General features: G+C 38.7%; 1 protein-coding gene across 1 annotated transcript in view; it reads right to left on the reverse strand.

The window, feature by feature from the left end:
* Positions 1–564: 564 nt before the first annotated feature.
* IGF1 (insulin like growth factor 1) overlaps positions 565–23,221 on the reverse strand; it is an 81,157-nt gene continuing 58,500 nt past the window's right edge. Inside the window, exons 3-4 of the mRNA XM_007072268.4 lie at positions 22,414–22,595; positions 565–4,511 (exon numbers count right to left, since the gene is read on the reverse strand). Coding sequence (XP_007072330.1) covers positions 4,452–4,511; positions 22,414–22,595 — 242 coding nt within the window. The 3' untranslated portion in view covers positions 565–4,451. The remainder of the gene's footprint in view (positions 4,512–22,413; positions 22,596–23,221) is intronic.

Below are 23,221 nucleotides of genomic sequence, written 5' to 3' on the forward strand. Positions count from 1 at the left end.
TGGTTTTAAAAAAAAAAAAGTCCTTTCCACTTTTTCAGTATTTGTCTGTGTGACTGGAAGGTCTGAAGTCTTAGAGAACTATTAAGTCCATTTATAAAGCTTATTTAGTTGACATAGGCATAATTCAGACGACAATAAATGACCGAGATCCAAACTCTCCCCAGTTTATAACACCCTTTGTTCCTATGTCAAAAAGGAGACCTTAACAATTTTTGTAAAAAAGGTATGTAATGAAGGATGAAATGAAAGAAAACACTTAGGCCAATATTTTTTTAAATTGGGTGCCTAAAGTTAGGGTCTTAAATCCATACTTAGGCACCAAAATAGGTTTTCCTGATTTCTTTTCAATAGAGTCTGTAAATTCACAACATTTTTGCAAATCTGGCCATCTATTTAGAGGCCTAAATATGGATGTTGGATCTATCTTTAGCCACTGATATTTTAAAATCTTGTCCTGAAGTTGGAAGAAACTTGGAAGAAATTTATGAGAAAATGTGAAAGAAGCAGAGAAGAAAAATTTAATATGTTATAGGTCAAATTTCACTGCAGATTTTTTTAAAAAGCACAATATACACCCTTTATGCAACCAGTATGAGACTTCCTAATGTAATGTAAGCATTAGGGAGGTCCTTGTTTTTGTCTCTGTCAGACTGATATCTATACTGTACTATATGTAATCAAGTTTCAGATATTATAACTTTCTTCATGTAAAAATCAAACAAAAGATGTGTATATATCGGGTATTGTGTTGGACATTGATCATCCTGTAAAATATTACAATGCTGTGACAAGCAAAACGTGTAGTGTAGGATTAAAATGAACAAAAAATTGCATTTATGATTTTTTCTCTTTCAAGACAGAACTTTGATCCATTTGCTTTACTTTATGCTATTTCTACAGGTAAAATGGATAATTTGTGAAGAGTCTTGCCAAGGCAGATTTAGACTTTTTGTCAATTTGTGAAAAAAATCCTTTAAAAAAACAAAACAGTGATGCAAAGGCATTTTAGCTAGATTTGCCATTTGAAAAAATAACAATGGAAAAGTCTGTTTGAATGAAACTTTGGCATCTTTAAGATTTGTTTGAATTGAAGAAGTGTTCCTAAAAGAGTAACCAGCTGTATAGGTTGAGTCCCAAATAAATTATCACAATTCCTTTTCAGTCTAAAAATAACTTTAAAATAATTTTAAATAGATGGAATATAACTTCATCAGAACATAAGTATTCTAGCCTATAGGTTCAAAGAATCTCTATTTGGGTTTAACTTACTAACTCTCATTCAAAAAATAATAAAACAATGAACTGTCATTTTTTTGCACATTAAGTTGTCCATAGTGACCATATAAAGTTAAAAAAAAAATTCACAGACTATTAGCCATATCTTTCAACTCTTTCTCACAACTCAGAATTGCTTAGTATTAGAAGATAACCTGTTTTTCATTGGCAATGCTTTTTCTTCATTTCCCAGCATGATCAGAGACGTACTTTGCATTACTTTCTGTACAAGCAAAAACCTTATTGTATGGCTTGAGGATAATAGTGAGGGATGGAGGGCTAGGCAGGAGAAATAGGGAGTTCCAGATTAATCATTCCCCTGAATTAGAACCTGGACTATATCGTGTCACTGCCTATAAGCAGAACCCACCACTGATTTCAATGATATGGGACCTTCCATTGACTTCAGTGGGCTTTGAATCAGACTCATGGTCTCATGACTTTAAATGCTTTCCTTCATCTGTAATACCCACTTGGAATAAAATGTTGATAATTGTATTGTGCTTGAAAGCCCTTACCCTGGCCCAATCCCTATAATTTAGCAGATTTCTTCATGACTTTTTTGTGATTAAAAAATTGAAAAGTTATGGCTAGACATTTCTATTTCAATAAGCTTATCTATATAATTGTCATTTTCATACTTTAAAAAAATATTTATATGCTTTCTTTTATATTTTAGTCAAGTACTTTCTTAAACAAAACAATAGCACCACTTCGGCATTGTTGGCCAAATCGGTAAAAGGTAACGCAAATTGCTACATGTTCTTTTCTGAACTTGAGTTGTAATGCATTTGCTTGTTGAAACCGAGGGTCATTGAGCCATTGTACTTGGCATACCAGAGGCTTCATGCATGCATTCATACATGCCAACCATCAACAGAAAGGGCAATCTGAACATGGCTACTGCTTATGGATGAAATTCACTCCTGCCTAAGGCCCATACAAGGCCTATGGACCACAAGCCTTAAAGACACACCTAGGCTGCATGTTCTCTTGGGCAGGGACCATCTTTTTTATTACATTTGTGAGCTAGTACCGTACAATATGACTCTGTTCTCTGATCGTGGTTCCTATTTATGCCATAATGTAAATAATAATAATAATAAGCCTTGTTCAGGCCCTCCTCACAGGTGTGAATTTCACTCTATATGTACAATTTTCCAGCTGTGCAGAGAATTTATTTGCGCTATCCTTTCAAAACGGTTAATGGTTAGTGCTAATTACGATTGAATGTGGGCTCAAATCTTGCGACCATTGAAGTAAATAGCAAAAAACATATTGATTTCAATATGTAAAAAATTGAGCCCTTTTTGCACTGCTTGTTAGTCAACAGTCAGGTTTAACTCTTTCTTTTCTTTTAAACTTCAGTGAAAGTCTATGTAGTAATTAAGTCTTATTTTGTATCAAATTTTAGAAGGTCAGGATATTTCCTGAAATTTAGTAATTTAAATTTAACACTTTAAAATTTACTAAGGGGTGGAGAGCGCAAAGCTGTCCAGATGCAGAGAGTAGAGCTATGTTGCACATCTTGAAGGGGTGTAGCGTTGTGTGTGCTCCTCCCCATAGTAGGTCATTCTGGTGCTCCCTCTGCAACAGTGTTGGTTCCACATCACCCTTTGTTTCAGAGCTGTTTTAGCCTTGAATCAGAGAGTCACATATGAAGGTTCTGTGAAATGGCAGCGATTAGAAACATGCAGTCTTATTCCTCCATCACCAGGGTATCTGGGTATATAAACGGTACAAAGTTACAGTCTAAAGAACTGCTCTGTCCACTTCTCCTTGCAGATTGTTTCTTCTGTTGTTTGTAACTGATGATCAGGTTAGCTTTTCTGATTTACAAAGGGATGCTGCAGTGTAATTAACACTCGATTTAGTCACATAGGGATGTGGGAAGAAATAAGAATATGATTAACCCCCGTTATAAGAGCAGAATACTAATGTTTCTTAAGGATTTAGGGCCTGATCCTACCTATTGAAGACTGTTAAAGTTTTTCTATTTACTTCAGTGGGCCTATGTGTATATGTCTGTGTTCAGAATTACTGTAACTGTATTCGTGTGTTACTATAAATACTAGAATCCAAATCTCAAAAAGGAAACTACTAGAACTTCACATCGTTATTTTCTTTTGAAGGTGAGAAACAATTTTGAAATAAGAATCTAAAGCACTGAGTCTTTTAAAAAAATATACTTGTGTTTTTTTGACCTACTTTCTTTTATTTCATCTTTGGCTTAGTTTTCTATCTTTACTTTTACCTTTTACAGTTTTGGCCAGACCCTTTCATATAACAGATTACAAAATAGCACCATTGTACTATAAAAGAGAATTTTACATACTGTTTGATATATGTGTATTATTGATATGCTAAATTTTACATATTGCATTATATGGAGGAAAAAAAGTTATTTATACCATTGCAAAACAATTTGTTACCTGAAACAATCATTGATGGTCTAATAGCCTACATATGCTTTAACTGCTTCTAACAATCATTTGCCTCACAAGTTGCAACTATTTGCATGTTAGCAAGATGTGGAAAAATAAAGCTTTGTCTTAAATGTATTTAATCCATATGCTGTCAAAATGCCACAGATGGAATAAATGGATGTCTAAAAGTTGTGTTACTTTACTGCTGCTGCTACTGGGAATATCAGACTGTGCAAATATGAAAGGGGTAGACAAACAAAGTTATCAGACACTGTAAAACAAACAGCCTGTTCTTGTATAGAAGTGCAAAAAAAAAAAAAAAAAAGACCAAACAAAACAAACCCCCAACTCTACGCCAAGGCTGATGAATGACTCCAGCGGCCAGGGTTCATAGGTTAATTTAGTGCAATTGGATCCATCAAAGGCCCATAAATTTGCAGGCTTTTGAGGGGCACAGGATTTTAAGAGTTTTCGTGCAGGACATTTATAACAGGTTAATACTCAAGCAGCATTGTACCAACCTCAGAACATTTTTAGCACTGGGTTGGTTTATAACATTCTGCTCTCTAAAGACTTGATGTTGGAATGTTTACTTGCATTGTTTATTGGGAGAATGCCCACTGGTTGAGATTTCATCAAGCTTATTAAACTATAGTTTTTAAGTCTTCCAATGTTTAACAAATAATTTATTTACAGTGAAGTGTCCTGCAGATGGCACATTCATTCTTCATTCTTGTGGATGGCATTTTCTTACATTCTGTAGTTCCTGTTTCCTGTGTTCCCTCTACTTGTATTCTTCAAATGCACTTCCTGAAAGTTTAAAAAAATATATTTTAATGAGTTTTTAATCTGAGATATGGTTATATGAATAAATTGGGTGGGTGGAATTAGGATTAGGAATCATGAACTCCTCCATTCATAGCCCTGGTTCTGATAGTGATGCTGTCTGCGGCCTTGGGCAAGTCAATCATGCAAAATCTACCTTGTAGATGTTTGTGGCAATTAATGAAGGTTTGTAAAACAACTGGAAGATGTAACTCTCTAGAGCCTGTGCAGTAGTGCATACTCAAAGGCTGATGGTTTCCAGACATGTTTTCTGTCCACCAATACAGATATGAAGATGCAGATATCCTAAGTGCGGGTGGTATTAAAGTTCTAACACCAAAACATACAGCACTGGGTCCTGCAGTCCCTTTGCACCCAGAACTCCCAGTACTCCTGGCATCAGCAGAAAGAAAATTACATCCAGTTATTTATCTGATTTGATCTGTAATCCTGCTCCAATACTCCTGTACCTTTTAACAGTCTCACCAGATAAAAGTTAGCAATCAAGGGATACTCCAATGATTAGTTCAATGAAATACCTACTCCCCTTTACCAGATATTACTTCTTAATGTCACTAATAAATAGTTGCCTCATATACCTTGAACACATGGGTAGACACATTTAAATATGATCTGGATCCACTATAACTTCAGGTCTCATTTGCAGCTTCCTTGTGGAGCCTGATCTATAGATTATGGATTGATTATATTGATTACTTAAGAATGACCATTTAACACTGAGGGTTGATAGGTTCTTGTCCCAAGATCAGGCCCAGTATTATTCAAATTATTATATAGTTGGGAACCCCAATGTACACAGCTGCAACACTCACACTATAGGAACTCCTCTATATTTACAAATAGTTTATTAATACATTTAGCACAGTCACAAACACCCCAACTCAGTAAGGTACATAGCAATGCTACAGAATGTATATCTGCACATCCATATACTCACACCATCCCTTGTAGAACAACCTGAAATGTTAGCCATCATCTTTCTCATCACCATCACCTTCTTCCTCATCATCAGTGGCTATCATTCTGGCAACTCCCAAAGATTACATCTCTTTCTCCTACTGTCGATAGGCTGGGATGCCCCTTTTATAATATGTTGTACTGATGCCACTATGTCTGATGTTTGTTTAGTAGGGATTTCCCCCCTTTTTCTTATTTGTTTATCCTCACGTTACTAATGATGCAGTTTTCTTCTCCTATCAGGTGGTGTATCAGTTATCTCAACTTCTTATAATATACATCAGTTCATTACCATGGCCCTCTTATGGTTCGGTATCTGCTGATGTAGCTCATGTACCTGTTATGTATGTCAAGTCATTGCTATGACATTCTTCTGATTGGACTCATGTTTCTGTGGTTGGAAATTCCTCTTAAACATTCTATTTTCAGCTCCCCAATACTTGAGGTTTTCCGTTGGGCTGTCTATCTGTTCAAAGTTTATCTGTTCAAAGTTCAACGGCCTCAGGCCTTATGATAACTTGCAGAAGCTAATGTTTTTCAGGATACAGGCCTGTAGGTTCCTTGCATTATTGCTGAATATAATAAAAGAAGAATATAATGCAAAGTAGTGACTATAATAAAGGTAAGCTGGCCCAATGTGCTATACTTGATTTGCCTCTCCCAGGCTTGGCCAAATAACTTTTCCTACCTGTGTCTAATTTTTCCCAAATGACTTCTCCTCACATACACTCACCCCAGATGAACCCTTTGGTTTTCACTGATTCATGTTGCATTTATGCTGCTGGCCCCATATCTTAAAGATACCAAGGATCCTACCCTAATCCACCCTGATGACAACAACAAATGGGGAAAGGATAAATTATTTGCATCTTCAGCCTTACAACTTCTGCTATGGCAATGGCTTAAAATACCAGCATGATCATTGTTGCTCCAGGATGTGTACCGCCTCTAAGAAGAATTTACTAAGAGATGGGGAAGGGACAAGTTATTTCACACAATAATTTTTTCCTTAAGTCAAGTATTCCAAAAATTATCCAAGTATATGATCTATAAACTAGAAAGTAGCACAAATGACTGTTCTTGATCTACAGCCGTATTGCATGGTAGAGGAAATGGCTTCCAGAAACTATTAGACTGATAATGAACCATGCAGTTTCCTAATGAGCAGCTATATCTTCTCCACTATTGTTGTACTTTGAATTTATGATAGCTTAGTCATCAAAGCAAAACATAGATTCTGATGGGCCTGGGTAAAATCATGTTTCAGTACTGAGATATGGCCAAATGAGACATTGCTTATTTTCCTGTCATAGCACATGGAATTAGGTTTGAATCTGAGAAAAGGTGGAGTTGCTCCTCTGTTCTGGTCATGGCCTCAGCATTTTCATCCCTGCTGCTAGACAGAGGAGGCATTGGTGGCGGTGGCAGCCACAGTGCACACCAAAAAAAAAAAAGGACTCTGCCCCAAGTAGCACATTTCCTACTAACATGAACAGCTGAGACCATTCAAAACTAACTGGAATGTCTGGTTAGTGTTTGGATCATCTCCCAAGGTCTCACATCTGGCCTCTTCATGCAGACAATGACAGCAATAGCGTAAAAGTATGCGGGGAGCTTGGTCTAGCTCACGTCTGCTGGTTCACACATGTTGGTTTTAATTCGATCATGCAGGGTTTTCTCACCAGTGCATGACCTATCCCAATCACGTTATGCGGAGTCATGCAATGTGTGCCCCCACTTTAATTGATCTCCAAAAGCCTAGGTTGCTCTGTCCCAAATTCAGCTAAAAAGCCCCCTTGCATTTCCGTGTCTCGCTGAATAGATAACAAACAGATGGAATCTAATTCACCGTATTCTTGATGAGAAATCGGTAATCATTAAATACAACATTATATAAAATAAATTGGGGCTGATCATCCAGCCCAGAGTGCCATTCTTTATCTTTTTTTTTTTATGGATCTTGGAACACTCTGGTGTATAAGAATGAAATTCTTCAACTGAACAAATAATACAACAAATTATCCCCAAAACATCCAAAAATGAACAAAGTGAAGAAAAATAAAGACCCTAGTATAGTCCTGATCCAAAGTGCTTTGAAAGTCAACGGAAGCCTTTCCAATGATTTTAATAGGCTTTCAATGAGGCACTTGGTCACTTATGCTGACATTAAAATCCGGAAATATATATATTTTAAATGGCTTTTTTCTTTTTCAACTATTTGAGAATCTGTTAGCAATTATTAAATACAGAGAGCACTAGCTATGGTCTTGTTCAGATGCTGGGTTCTGGGATAGACCTCTCCTTAGTTGCCATAACAGACAGAGATAAGGACTACAGGCAATTTTTAACCGACAAAGCGAAGTAGCCATGCTTTCAATGGCAAAATGCCAAATGCCTGGTTTACCTGCACAGAACCAGCAGAGAGTGCACATTGGCGCCAATCCTTCCTTTACACCTGTACAACTCTAATGAAGACAATCAGGCTGCGGAGGCATGAGAACAGAAATTGACCTTATCTTCTTCAGCTCTGACTTCTTTTACAGAAAGACCAGCCAACCTTTGGAAAATGACTATCTCCATGATCTGAAGGGTCATTTAACTGAAACTGGCAAAGAGGATTAGGAAGCATGCAGTGGTTTTCTTAAGCTTTCACGGTGGACATTCAAACCTAACATTGGCATAAAAAGACCTCTCTGCTTTACTGGTAATAATAATAAAAAGTCCAATGTTTGTAGTTTACAGCCACTATATCTTAGTTACGAACCCTCTAGAGTCTATTTTGAAAAGCTTTTTAGCTTTGTGGGCAATGTGGTCAGCGACAAAATAACTAGACTGAAAAGTCTTAAAGAAAACAGCCCGAATTCTGTTCTCTGTTACACCTACTGCTTCCCGTTGACTTCAGTGGTGTGGCATGAGTCCAAGAGGCGGTAGGATTCATGTCATTGTGCATATTTTGGCCTATGAATGTATATATATGAATTGTTAATTGCCAATCACCAGAGATGCTGCTAATCATTCAGAAATAAGAACTAAATCAGTCTCCACTTTTCCTCTTCTAATGATGTTTTCTTAATATAAAAATATTAACTTCCACAATTTTTTGTTGTCGAAAAGTCTACTTATGGCGAAAAGTATAGATACAATCTTTCTGAGATGACCAAATATCTGAATTTGTTAAAGATCAGCTATACTACTTGTACCTGGATGTTACTACATGGGGGGTAGGGAAAATAAGGCCCTAAAATAAAAGAAAGGGGGAATTAGATCATGAGTTGTCCCCTTCTCTGGCCCTTTTGCTAGAGGGTGAGCGGATGGTCTGGTAGTGAGTCTTTGTCTTCCCCTCTAGCCCTGATGTCTTTCAGGGAGATAAAGTTGGCCCGTTAACTCCAGAATTTGCACAGTACATGGGGTCTAAAACAAGATTTTATTTTCTTGTCCTTAAGGTTGGCTGTGACATCCTTACAAGACTGGCCAGTCATGCATTCCCAGAATACTGGACATTCCAGGAACAGTGTGGGCCTTCCCCTGCCAGTGTGGCCTTGAATGCATGGTGCATGTAAGGTCATGCCACACAGAGAACACCCTTGTGGGGAGTACTCTACCCCCACCAGTGTGACCTTGCATGCTGGCTGGGGCAGAACAGTGCACTTTTCAAAATGACGTTCCCCCCTCCCCCAATCCCTGACACCAGACAAAACTGCATCCGGTTTTGTCTCAGTACTGGACAGGCGACAAACCATTTAAAAACAGGACTGTCCATATTAAAAACCAGATGAATCGCCTGCCTAATCCTTACATGTACAATGGTGATGGTGCCTTTTAAGCTTAAGTCAACAGGCCTTTTTGTGCCCACTGTGGTAACCACAGCACTTCGATGTAGGAAAAGCCATAGCCCTCCCTATATCCTTGATTTATGTACAGGCTGTTGTGGTAATCTCTCTACCTCTTTGCCTGGACTAAAATTAATTTCCTTTGAGAGTGCTGGCCTGTAATTTTTCCAAATAACTGTCAAAACCCAAAACTCAATTTAGGGATAAATTGACTAAGTTTTTGTTGGCAGAAGAGAAAAAAAAAATCAGAAAAATAAAAATGTACGTGCTTAACACAGGATGTACAGCCTACTATATCTAGAACTATAAACTTAAATTCCATAGGAAAGCTGAGGAAAGCAACAATGTTACCTCATGGCCTAAATAATGGAGAGCTGCTCCCACAGTTTTATACTGCAATCTTAGATATTTTATACATGTTCTCCGAAAATCAGATTTCTACCTGAAAACCAGTTTAGTAATTGGTGTAATTCAGACTTTGGTATAAAGGTGTTACAAAGTACAGTGTACTTTGTACTTAAAACATCGCTTTGCTAATTGTAAAAATATAGTGATGTCTTCTTTTCTTGGTATTAGGCACATTAGCATATGATTAGGTTATGTCCTCTGTAGTAATTTGTTTGCTTCTTTACATGGATAACTACATTCACCTTAGCTGGGATTTAGGTATAAAAACTTTTCATCACACAAGGACTTTCAATTTTAGACAACGTCTTATCGTTTAATGATTCTGGCTAGATAAATAAACACTTTTTTTTAAAACAGACTTCAGTTACCTGGCCTATTGTATTGCTAAGAAATCTAGGTAATATCTTCCTGCAGAGTATTCCAATAACATACAAATGAACAAGCACTTTTAGCTACTTTGGATAAGCATAGTTGAGTAAAATAATGAAATCCAAATAAATTTAGGTACGATTAAAATTAGACAGCTATGTCACAATACATACTCAGTGTTTAGGGATATCAGTACCTAAAACTCCATTGGACCATACAGATTGAATCAGAGGTCTATCTCATTAACAATAAACTGTGACCATATGTGGGACTGCCCTTAAACTCAGTGAATGTTCGAAGACTTGGGTTGAAATTCACTCCTGGACAGAGTGCCAACACAAAGGCTGTTCGTCACCTTTAAGTTCTATTTTGAGGAGTTAAGTGGGATATAAGTGGTGCATAAGTTGTGTGCTGACCCTCTGCACAGGGGTGAAATTCATCCTTAATGAATTTGTATATATTTGGTGAAATCATGGCCCCACAGATGTCAATGGCAAAATTCCTATTTACTGCAATGGAGCCGGGATTTTACCCATGAAATTACTGCAAATCCTAAACATATAAAGTATGTTTTGAAAATATTTTTTCAATCTTCCCAGAATGCAACATAATAAAACTTTAGATTTGAAATATTAAATAGACTGTATGTGCTGCAAAAATATAATGATATGTATTCAAAGACTAAAAATTCATTTAAAACTAGTATCTTAAAAACATAGAGTAAAACTGATTTTTAAAAAATGGATTAAATGTGTTAGTTTAAAAGCTGCATAGTCTAGAAATGGCCTGATACTGAAACATCCATCAAATCTCCAACCTGTCAAAAGAGGACACTATTAAGTCCATATGATTTTTACTATAATTACATCTGCTTTAAATACAACTGGTTTAAAAGTAGATTCTGTGTAATTTATTGAATTTAGAGGTTTTTTAGAGGGTTTTAAGCCCCAGCTTGACAAAGCCTTGCCTGGGATGATTTAGTTTGTGTTCGTCCTGTTTTGAGCTGGGGATTGGACTAGATGACCTCCTGAGGTCTCTTCCAACCCTAATATTCTATGAGACTATGAATTCCAATGTATATTTGAGCATATAACTTTTCTTATGAAATTGCAGTATTCTTTTCCCAAAGGTACTTGGGAGCTCACGATTTATATCTTGAAATAATTTATTGAGCAATAGTATGTCATCAAATTGTCCTATGTGTATTTTACATTGCAGTTGTAGCCAGTTGGATCAAATTCTGCTCACGGTTACATTGGTGTAAATCTGGTTTAGCTCCACTGGCATTTTTGTAATTCACTCCCAACTTCGGAATTTTTCATGTGTGGCTTGGAAAACTTTGCAATAAAACATACATCGTTTAACAGTTTAACTGTCATCTAAGGAATCAATGAAGTTGTCTGTGGAACGTAATCTGTTATAGCAAGGGGAAAAATTGCTGCTGTCTGGTACTGGTAAAAACATATGTAGTACTGATAATTGTTCTTGCTAATTTACATGCAACCAAATAAGGTAGAATAGAGGAAAATTACTGGTGACTATTTTTGCTTTTTATGTTTGCAGTCTTATATGTGCTTTATATAGAATAAATATTTAGTTGATCACCACAACATAAAGGCCCCAGGAAAAGATGTGGGTTTGAGTGTTACTGAAATTAAACTCAGCATATGTTGAAAAAAATTAATAACACCTAACTTGCTTGAGAGAGGTTGGAAAATGGTTTTTGACATGGGACATTTTACAGCACTGATTTTACAGATTAGCCTGTGCCACTTCCCGCAGCTCCCATTGGCCGGGAACGGGGAACCATTGCCACTGGCAGCTGTGGGCGGCTGTGCCTGTGGACGGTCAATGTAAACAAACTCTCCCGCAGCCCACCAGCGGATTACCCTGATGGGCCGTGTGCGGGCCGCAGGTTGCCCACCACTGGATTAGCTTGTTCAATGAAAAGCTGGAGTTGGTGAGGATTTTTTGGTTGGCCCTGACCCTGCACACACTTACACACATGCTTAATTTTACACATTGAAATAGTCCAATTAAATTCTATGTTTCAAGTGAAATGTTTGCAGGATTGGGATTGTCATGGCTGGGTCATGGTCAGCCAGACCTAGTAGTCGGAGCCAGAGTCTGCAGTCACAGGACAGGAGCCAATAGTCTACTGGGTAGGGACACTGGAAGATCAGAACCACGAATTGGGGACCAGTCAGGCCAAGTCAGGATATTGGGGCCTGGAGGTTAGGAACTGCAAGTCAGATGCCTGGAGTCAAGCCAGGTTGGAATGCCAGTAGACCAGGGGAAGGAAAAGCAGGTAGTAGGTAGCAGGAAGCACAAGGCACACAGTCCAGAGCAGGATGGAGACCAGTTGTTCATACAGCTTCCTGTTCCTGCTGCTGGCTTAAATAGGGCCAGCGAGCCAATCAGGTGCTTTGGGACTCTGCCAGTTGGACCTCATGGATGGAGCCGGCTTCTTTGGTCTCAGGTAAGTTATTGCCAGCAGGCTGCTAGGTGGAGGGATGGAGTGTGGATGCTCCCATGAACCTTGTGGGCCCAGGTTGGAGACCTATAGGTCATGACAAGGCTCTTGTTTTGTAATAATACTAGAGTGACCTACAAAAGGCAAAGTATTAAATTCCAGTAACTTCACCAATATCTTCACAAGTCATATTAAAAAAAGGCAACTACATCACCTAAAACCATTTCACTTTTTTTATTGCATTTCTCTTTCAGGCTCAGGCCAGCTTCCACTGTGCTGAGATCAGAGTGATCGGAGCACTCTACAGGAGAATGGAGACAGCTTGTAGATGGTAAATGTAAGTTATTTATTTATTTTATGGGAAGTTGTAATGGTCTATACTCTTATGGTCACCACTTTTACAAGACTATGATAAATTTTGTACACCGTATGCCTTATTGAGGTATAATTTGAAAATTGTAATCTGTTGAACATTATTGTCCTGGTAAAATATATGATCAACAGTGTATGTAATGTTATAAATTTCTACAGTATAATGTTGCTGTAACATGTTCCAGAGTTAGACAGGCAGGCTGAAACCAGTTTTTCCGAGACAAAAACACACTAGCACCCCAGACAGGTGTTAGAGGGCCATCACCTATTTAAATGGCCATCCTCCAGCCGGGGAAAAGGAGAGATGTAAACAAGAAATTTACATTTAATCACATGGATAATTCAAACCTCACATCTGCAACGGACTGTGTGTCACCATGACTCAAGAAGGATGTTTCTAGCATTAGCAATTGAGTTATAAAGGGGGAGGAAAACATCTGACTACACCTTTCCTCCTCTTATCTCTCTGTTCATGACATCATCAATGCTCAAAGAACTGAGCTAAAGGGGGAGTGGTCCCAGGCTGGAAGGAGACCCAGCCTGTGAAATTTACAGTAGTGTATGATGAGACAAAACCTTTGCTTTTAAGGCCACTTAGTTTGTTGAGTTAGATATTAGCTTGTGTGTTACTCTTTAATTTTCTTTTGTAACCAATCCTGACTTTTATGCATCAATGTTTAAAATCTCTCTTTCTGTAGTTAATGAAATTATCTTATTGTTTTATTTTAACCAGTGTGTTTGGATTAGCGTGTATGGAAAGCTCCATTTGGGATAACAAGGCTGGTGCACATATCATTTTCCTTTCATGAAATGACAGACTTTCTATGGGCTTACATTGTTCAGAGGTGCGCTGGACAGTACAAGATGCACATTTCTGGGGGAACAAGGCTGGGACTAAGAATTTTCAGGTGTTACTCTGTAGTTTAATTCATGAGTGACTGGTCAGAGAGCTCATGTATTTATCTGGGAATGAATTTGCATGCTGGAGGCTGTGTGAGCAGGCCAGTACTGGATGTTCTGACTGCAAAGCAATGTAACAGGCACCTCAGGCTAGACAATTAAGGGGACACAGCTGTTTCATGGTCCAGATTGTATCCTGAGGAATGTCACAGAAGGCTGATGATTTTCTTTCACAGATCACTTTCAATGGAAGGTTTCAGAGTAACAGCCGTGTTAGTCTGTATTCGTAAAAAGAAAAGGAGTACTTGTGGCACCTTAGAGACTAACCAGTTTATTTGAGCATGAGCTTTCGTGAGCTACAGCTCACTTCATCGGATGCATAGCATATCGTGGAAACTGCAGAAGACATTATATACACACAGAGACCATGAAACAAAACTTCCAAGTTTTGACTATTTAAACTCTTGGTGCTGGCTGGACTGAAAATTCCATTATAGAATTAGGGCATTTTTAAATTAGAAGTGCAACAGTGTTCTCACCTTTGGCAAAGCCTGTGAATTTTGCCAGTTGAGCTTGGAAGTAAAAATTTTTGATATGTCGCTAGAAACAATTGTAGTTTTGTATTGGAGAAAACCATTTTTCATGATTTAAAAAAAAAAAAAAAAAGCATTTCCTGTCCACAAATAGTCCTTTCTGCCCAGAGGAAAAACAACAACCTCCAGTTGGCTGCCCTTGTATGCTGGGACCCCCAAAAAATAGTATCTTGGGACAGGGGACAGCCTTATCTTTCTTGTTAAGTAGGGCACTAAGGCCCAGATCCTTAAAGGTATTTCTGAGCTTAACTCCCACTGAAATGAATGGGAGTTAGGTGCCTAAATACTCTTGAGGCTCTGAATCTAACTCCCTGGTTAGCGAGTGAGTATAGGGGTTCCTTTGGCATCCTTTCAGGTGGCTGCCTGCGAACAGGTTACTTCCCAAGGTTTCCACACTGAGGACCGATAGAAGCTATGTGTCATTGTAGTTTGCAGTCTCCCCTAATTACCCATATCCTGAAATCTTGCTGGAAGGATGCCATATAAGACTGCACTTGCTCAATATGGAGTTTATTGTTGGCCTGCAGCCCCACCAGTTCACCTTTCTGCACCGATCACTTTATCAGATTATTTCCCCCCAATGCTAGCAATTGTGCATGTTTGGTGTAGTAGTTGGCTACGCTGGGAGAGGGCCATTTAGCAGAGCAGTGAAAGGGGGTGATGAGAGGTTCTTAGGAGGGCAGAGTTGCAGTGTGTGGTCAGTAGTGTGCAGTAGTTGTGACAATATTTTTTTAAAAGAGATACCCATCATTGATGAAAAGTAGGACTGCTAAAGAAAAATATGAGCCAAAACCCAAATTCAAAGTCTTCCTGTCAGAAAAAATTTATGAAAAGAAACCAAATAAAAACTACATAGAAAATTCAAAGGGAATAAAAACTAACCACGTGTGAAATTTCACTTTCATTGGCTGTCAAGTTTTAGAGCAAAACAAAAAATTATGCTCCATTTTACAACTCACTTCTAACTGTAGAAATGTCTCCATAACAGGAACTCCCTATATCACAGAGGTATTGTGAGGCTTAAATTTGTTGACACTGTAGCTGTGAAGTGCTTTGAGAGCTCCGGGAGAAAAGCATTGTAGAAGTGCAAATTATTGATTTAGTTCTGGGACCTGCAGGCCTATGAGATGTGGCTCTCATATAGTTTTTCCTCCAGGGAAGAAGGAGCACACATGTGAAACTTCTGTTTCTGAGAAGAAAATATTTATTTTCAGAAGATTCCCCAAGCTCAAAATCTGCATTAACCTCTCATAATGGGAAATCAAATTGAGACTTATTCTATTTCTGTATTATGAAACTCAAATTGCCTTTTGCTGTACTATGGTAGTCTCCTGAATTTGATTTCTGTTGTTCCTCATGCTACATCTTTTTATGCAAAACCTGTATGTAAAGTATCAGCCTGTTACCTTCTATCTGATGAACATACTGGGTCAAATTCCCACTGAAGTCAATGGGGCTGAATGGGTGTAATTGGGTGTAAAATTTATCTCATTGACTTTTATTAATGGTTTTTACTGTAACAGAAAAACTCAAACTTCTCAGAAGACACTCATCAAATCATAGGAAACCATGACTGAAATATAGCTTATTCATAAATAAATATGCTATTCCAATCTTACTTATATTTGTGAATTGGCTCATCACATTAGGTTCACTGAAATTTCTCAGTGAATGTTTAAAAGATTTTCCAATGACCTTATCAGCAGGCTATTATAGGGGTTCTAAAGACCTCCAGAACACCTGCTTTCATGGGCAAGAATAATCACTGTTATATTTGTATTGGCTTAGAGTCATGTTATGATGATGATGATGACCTACTTCTAGTAACTTAATTTCATTCTGTGAAGCTCTATTACAGAAGGATTGAAACATTTAGGCATAGCCCAGAATTGCCAGACTTTGCTCAGACATGCAGGGATAGAGAAGTTGATCCCTTCCTCAGAAAGAAAAGTAGTCTCCTTCCCAAAAGTGCTTATGCTGGCTTTGATTTTCAATGACGTTCAGATATTTTACTGGACTTCAGAGTCTCGTTACTCCCCTAACCTCAGTACTTGTTGCTTAATAGTACACTCCTGCGTTGGTCAGTACACTCCTATGTTGGCCAGCATGTTGGCACCAGCTACACAAGAAATCTTCAACAGTGTCTTTATGTAGGTGGGTAAATATGGGGTCAAATCCTCAGATTCCTACTCAGTTTTTGTTTAGGCAAGTCCCTCTTTGACTTCAATGGGAGATATGCTTGAATAAAGATTGTCAGCCCCAAGGTCCCATTCTTTCAAGCTATTCTGCACAGGAGGATCTTGGTACCCACACAGAGGCCCACTGAAGAGAGTGGGGCTCTGTACAGACACAGGATCTGCTTGCAAGATTAGGGCATAAGCAAGAACTTCAGGATCTGACCCAGAGGGCCTGCTTCAAAGCCCACTGAAGTCATTGGAAAGACTCCCATTGGCTTCAGTGGGCTTTGGAGCAGGCTTGTGTTGAGGAACCATGCAATGGATATTCTAAAGCAGACAAAGAAATTGTGCACAACCCCAGATTTTTTTTCCCATTTAACATAATTAACTTCATACATTAAAATGAGAGTGCCAGATCTACTCCATGGGTTAGCCATCAGCTAAATATATTCATATATGGCATGCATTAGAGGAAAAGACCTGAACCTCATTAGTCTATTAACCTTGCCTTCCCCAATGGACACTTCCAAAGTTGATTGCAAAAGCTGTGAAATTTATTAAATTTGAAAATGTACCTATTACAAAAATCGATTGCTTGCCATGTTTTCTGTTGTTTCATCTGTATGCTACATAAAATGTGAAGGTCTGTGAGCTTGTATTTATTAATTTTTTATTTCAAAGTGAATTTATGTTCATGAAAAGTCCTGTATTGACAGCCCTAGAGACTGAAGTCCCGGAAGCTGCATGAGCTTTGAAATATCCTACATCTCTATTTATTTTGGCATTCTGGCTTTGCATTTGTAAGAGCCTGAATTCATGCTCCAATTAAATTTTCCCTAGGTACCATAGTTTTGGAAAAGCTATTCCATGCAAGGAACAATAAAAACACATATTACATTAATTTAAGTGGTTCATAAATATGGTGTTTCTCAAACACTAACTCCACCACCTATAAAAGCCATTATATAGTATAACTGTCCTTTTTATTTAAATAAATTTAAAACTTGCTTTTCAGTTATAACATCTAGATGCACATTATTTCTACAAGTTCCTGAGTTAGTTAACTCATCCTCCTTTACAAAGTCTGCAGTACATTAATTGCATTTTGAACTCTCTAGCCTATGTGCTGTAGGAGAATCCACTGTTAAAATATTCTCTCATGCTTATTTTCATTTCATGGCAGCGGTTAACATAGACGAATAGAGGATTCAGGGAGGAAGAAGCTCACCAATTTTGGTGGCTGTCATCAGGCAGAGAAAAGTTTGTCTCATCAAACTTTATATAAAGCATTCTTCTAAAAATGTTCCATTTGTCTTTGTTTTGCTTTCTTTTTGCATTTCCCCTCTTTCCCTCTACTTTATCCCTTCATCTGCTGTAGATCTGAGTTTATCATTCCTTCCATCTCTTTCACCTCAGTCTGATTTTCCCCATGCTTAATACTTAGCAAATATTTCAGTTCATTTTTCTCTGAGATTGTTCTTCTTTCACCTCCCTTTTCTCATCTTTTTTCTGATCTCCTCTTTTCAACTCTCTTCCCCTCCCATTTTCCCCTTATTTATTTTCTCTTTCTTGAGCTGATATTTTTTTCTCTCCCCTTTTTTGAACTCCAACTTTTTCTGTTCTTGTAAGTGATTCCCTTTCTCTTGGTTTCCTTGAGTTCTCTCTCAGCCTCCTTCTTCTGTTCTCTTTCCATCTTTCCATGTATTCTCTCTCTTCCCCTCAGGTCCCTTAATCAATCCCTCCTCTCTTCTTTTTCTCCCAAAGTGCTCTCTTTCTTCTTCTCTTGTCCCCATTCCCCCTTGCTTATCTCCCACTCTCTTCTGGATTTCCTTCCCCCCAGCTTCATTCTCCCTCTCCTTTTGCCTCCCATCGTCCTCTTTCCCCCCTCCTGGTTCTCTCAATAATCCCTCCCCTTCTCTCACTCTTTTCTTCTTCCAGTATCCTCTTCCAAGCTCTCCCTCCCTTAGGATCATACTTTAGGTTTTGCGAGGATGCGAGGACCTTTCTGCTAATCCTTCTTCCCTTTGTGAGGAGAAGTGTGTTCCAATGTGATGAGGGCAGCCCCATCTTTTGTTTGTGTGGAGAGGAGAGATGTCTAGAGGGGGATTGATTGTTCTTGTGGCCCTCAGGAGGAGGTGTGTAATGGGGAACTAGTAGGGAGCTGCTGGGAATCTTCTCTCCCTTTAGCCATGGTGCGACTATTTTTTCCCCATCTCCTGAGGTCATCAAAAGGGTGTGGAGCACAAAGAGGAGTTGCCATGGTTCTTCTCTTCTTTTTTTCCCAAGGCCATGTGCATTGAAGCGCTGGGACATACAGAAACCGCATAGGTTGCTGCTCTATGATTGCTCTCTGCCTGGAGAAGACTCTACTCCTCATACATTCATAGTGGGAGGTACATCTCTGTGGTTGACTCTCAGCAAGTATTACAGAGCCATTTTTTCAGAGGGCTGACAAAGCCTTGGGGAAGAGGTGGGAGAGGGTTCACGTTCTTTCAAAAAAGAGTAAGATGTTGCATTTCTGACAAGACATTCAGACCTTAGAATTTGCTTTTAGGACTATATAAATTCTACTTTGCTCTTCTGTAACTTTCACTGAAAATGCTTTATCAGCTTGACATTTTGCAAAATATAAATCTCAGTATGCTGAGACAACCATTAATTTTTATTTAATTTGATTTAATTTAAATCCTTTTCTCACTACCTTTTGTATGATTATGAATTCAGCTGTCAATTTGGATTCCGTCTTTGAGAAAAAATCCCTCGTGTAACTTCCAGAGAGGGTCCTACAGGATAGAGTTGTGACACCAGGCCACTGCACACTGTACTCAGTCAAATGGCCTGGGCAGACAGGCCTAACCCCAGAAAATGTGCTGCACAGTGTAAAAGGCAAGTAACACATAAAGGGGAGATGCTCAGAGGCCAAACAGGAGACCAAGGTGGAGACATGTCCAGATGTGACAGTGGCCATGGCAGCTTACTTAGAGTCATTTAGATTGTAAGCTCCTCAGGGCAGGGACATCTTTTACTACATACATGTACAGCACTTAGCACAATAGGGCCCCGATCCTAGATGGAGTCTCTAGGGACAACTGCGACACAAATAATAATAATGCGGGACTCAGAGTGCTAGTGTAATGTATATGTGAAATAATAATGGAGAGCAAGACCAAAACAAGGAATCAGTGGACAACATTTATGCCCGTATATAATAGCTGTGGTGAATATTAAATTAATTTGGTTCTGGGGAAAAATGCCAGAACTACAGCTTTGGAGACTAAAATCATCTATTAATTTACAGAGCAGACACAGCACACGTGGGCAGCTGAAGTGCAAGTTTCTTCCCTCTGCTCTGAGCTAGTGAGAGAATTCGGAGGAGATCAGTTCATGATCATTTAGTGTTTGGCTTCTCTATTAAAAATGGCACCTACTGCCAACAGTAGTGATAGTTTTATGATGTGAATAATTGTCCAGTGGGATCTGGAGTGAGGTGTTAAACTCACTTCCAGTAGATCCACAATAGCCATCTGATTACATTTGGAGAGTGATGAATTGGTAACATAAGAAAGTAAGAACATAAGAATGGACATATTGAGTCTGACCCTGGGTTCATCTAGCTCAGTTTCCTGTCTTTCAACAGTGGCCAATGCCAGGTGCTTCAGAGGGAATGAATAGAACAGGCCATCATGGAGTGATCCATCCCCTGTTGTCCACTCCCAGCTTCTGGCAGTCAGAGGCTAAGGACACCCAGAGCGTGGAATTGCTTCCCTGACCATCTTGGCTAATGGCCATTGATGGATCTATCCTCCATGAACTTATCTAATTCTTTTTTGAACCCTGTTACAGTTTTGACTTTCACAACATCTCTTGACAACAAGTTCCACAGGTTGACTGTGCGTTGTGTAGAGAAGTATGTCCTTTTGTTTGCTTTAAACACGTTGCCTATTAATTTCATTGGCTGACCCCTGATTCTTGTGTTATGTGAAGGAGTAAATAACACTTCCTTATTTACTTTTTCCACATCATTCATAATTTTACATTTCTCTAGCATATCCGTCTCTTTTCCGAGATGAAATATCCCAGTCTTTTTAATCTCTCCTCATATAGAAACTGTTCCATACCCTTTATCATTTTTGTTGCCCTTCTCAATTCTAATGTCTTTTCTGAGATGGGGTGACCAGAGCTGCACAAAGTATGCAAGCTATGGGCATACCATGGATTTATATAGTGTCATTATGATATTTTCTGTTTTATTATCTATTCCTTTCCTAATGGTTCCTAGCATTCTGTTATCTTTTTTGACTGCTGCTGCACATTGAGGAGATGTTTTAGGAGAACTATCCACAATGACTCCAAGATCTCTTTCTTGACTGGTAATTGCTAATTTAGATCCTATCAGTTTGTATGTATAGTTGGGATTATGTTTTCAATTGTACATTTCTTTGCATTTATCAACATTGAATTTCATCTGCCATTTTGTTGCCCAGTCACCCAGTTTTGTGAGATCCCCTTGTAACTCTTCACAGTCTGCTGTGGACTTAACTATGTTGAGTAAGTTTGTATCATCTTCAAATTTTGCCACCTCATTGTTTATCCCTTTTTCCAGATAATTTATTAATATGTTGAACAGCACTTGTCCCAGTGCAGCTTCTGGGGGGACCCTACCTCTCTCCATTTGGAAAACTGACTGTTTATTCCTATTCTTTGTTTCCTGTCTTGTAACCAGTTACTGATCCATGAGAGGTCCTTCCCTCTTATCCTGTGGCAGCTTACTTTGCTTAAGAGCCTTTGGTGAGGGACCTTGTCCAAGGCTTTCTGGAAGTCCAAGTAGACTATAGCCACTGGATCACCCTTGTCCACATTTGCTGACCCCCTCAAAGAATTCTAATAGATTGGTGAGTCATGATTTCCCTTTAGAAAAGCTTTGTTGAATCTTCCCCAGCAACCTGTGTTCATCTATGTGTCTGCTAATTCTGTTTTTTACTATAGATTCAACCAATTTGCCTGGAAATGAAGTTAGGCCTGTAATTGCCAGGATTGCCTCTGGAGTCTTTTTAAAAAAATGGTGTCACATTAGCTATCCTCCAGTCATCTGGTACAGAATCTGATTTAAGTGATAGGTTACATACCATACTTTGTAGTTCTCCGATTTCACATTTGAGTTCCTTCAGAACTATTGGGTGGATACCATCTGGTCCTGGTGACTTATTACTGCTTAATTTATCAACTTTTTCTCAAACCTCCCCAACTGACAACTCCATCTCAGACTTTTCTTCAGATTTGTCACCTAAAAAGAATGGCTCAGGCGTGGGAATCTCCCTCACATCCTCTTCAGTGAAGACCGATGCAAAGAATTCATTTAACTTCTCTGCAATGGCCTTATCTTCCTTGAGTGCTCCTGGAGCATCTCAATCATCCAATGGCTCCACTGATTGTTTGGCAAGCTTCCTGCTTCTGATGTACTTTTTGCTGTTAGTTTTTGAGTCTTTTGCTAGTTACTCTTCAAATTCTTTTTTCTCCTGGCTAATTATAATTTTACCCTTGACTTGCCTGAGTTTATGCTCCTTTCTGTTTTACTCTGTAGAAAACTTAGAGGTGAAATATTCCACATTCAAGGAATCAGGTATTCCCTTGACAGACATTACTTTCCAAAAGTGCCACTAAATCTTTGATACCTATATTTGAAACCTAGGGATATTTTAAATAAGATTCACAATCATGATGCTTTTCCTTATTAGATAAAACACAATACTACTTGCTACATGACCAGGCTTGAGTAAAATCTCCTACCCTTTGTGCTTTTGGCATATCAGTGTGGCGCTGAGCACGTACAGAGCGTGCAGATTTGGGTGGCTTGATAGGAGCGCAGTACATTTCCAGCCTCCTCAGGTCACAGCTCTGGAAGCAGCATTCATCCACTATTCCCTTGTGGTGTAAACGTCTACTGGTGGATCCATACCCTGTTGGCTTACCTGCACACAACAGAAATGGGAGAATTTTATTGTTGGGGGAAAAAATGCAAAAGCCTCAGTAGCACTCCTGTGATAGGCTGCATTGTTATAGCTGGAATACTAGTGACAGCCTTAGTTAAGGCTGCCTATATGTTTCCATTCTCAGACCCTTTCTTCCATTGCTCATAACTCTCTGAATCATTCACCTGAAATTGGGCTATTATTTTTAACATTTGAGCAAAACCATAACTTTTCTTATAAAATGTAGTTAAAAGCTTTTTTGGAACTATTTTAGTGCTAAAGAGGTTGAGGGTAGGAAGCTTAAATTTGGCAATGTACCGATCATCATTTAGGTGAAAACTGACTTTGAATTGGTGGAATTCGGGGTGTTTAAAGATCATAGTTTGTTCATAAATATCATAGAAAAGTAGGACTGGAAGGGACCTTGATAGGTCATCTAGTCTAGTCCCTTGCACTGAGGCAGGACTAAGTATTATCTAGACCATCCCTGACAGGTGTTTGTCCAACCTGCTTTTAAAAACCTCCAGTGACTTCGGGCTAGTCTACACTAGAAGGGCGACAGTGGCACAGGGGTACCGATGTAGCTGTGCTGCTGGAGCCCTGCTATAGCAGACGCTTTGGCCCAA

The sequence above is a fragment of the Chelonia mydas genome, chromosome 1 (genome assembly GCF_015237465.2).
Source record: "Chelonia mydas isolate rCheMyd1 chromosome 1, rCheMyd1.pri.v2, whole genome shotgun sequence".
In the NCBI taxonomy this organism is placed as follows: domain Eukaryota; kingdom Metazoa; phylum Chordata; order Testudines; family Cheloniidae; genus Chelonia; species Chelonia mydas.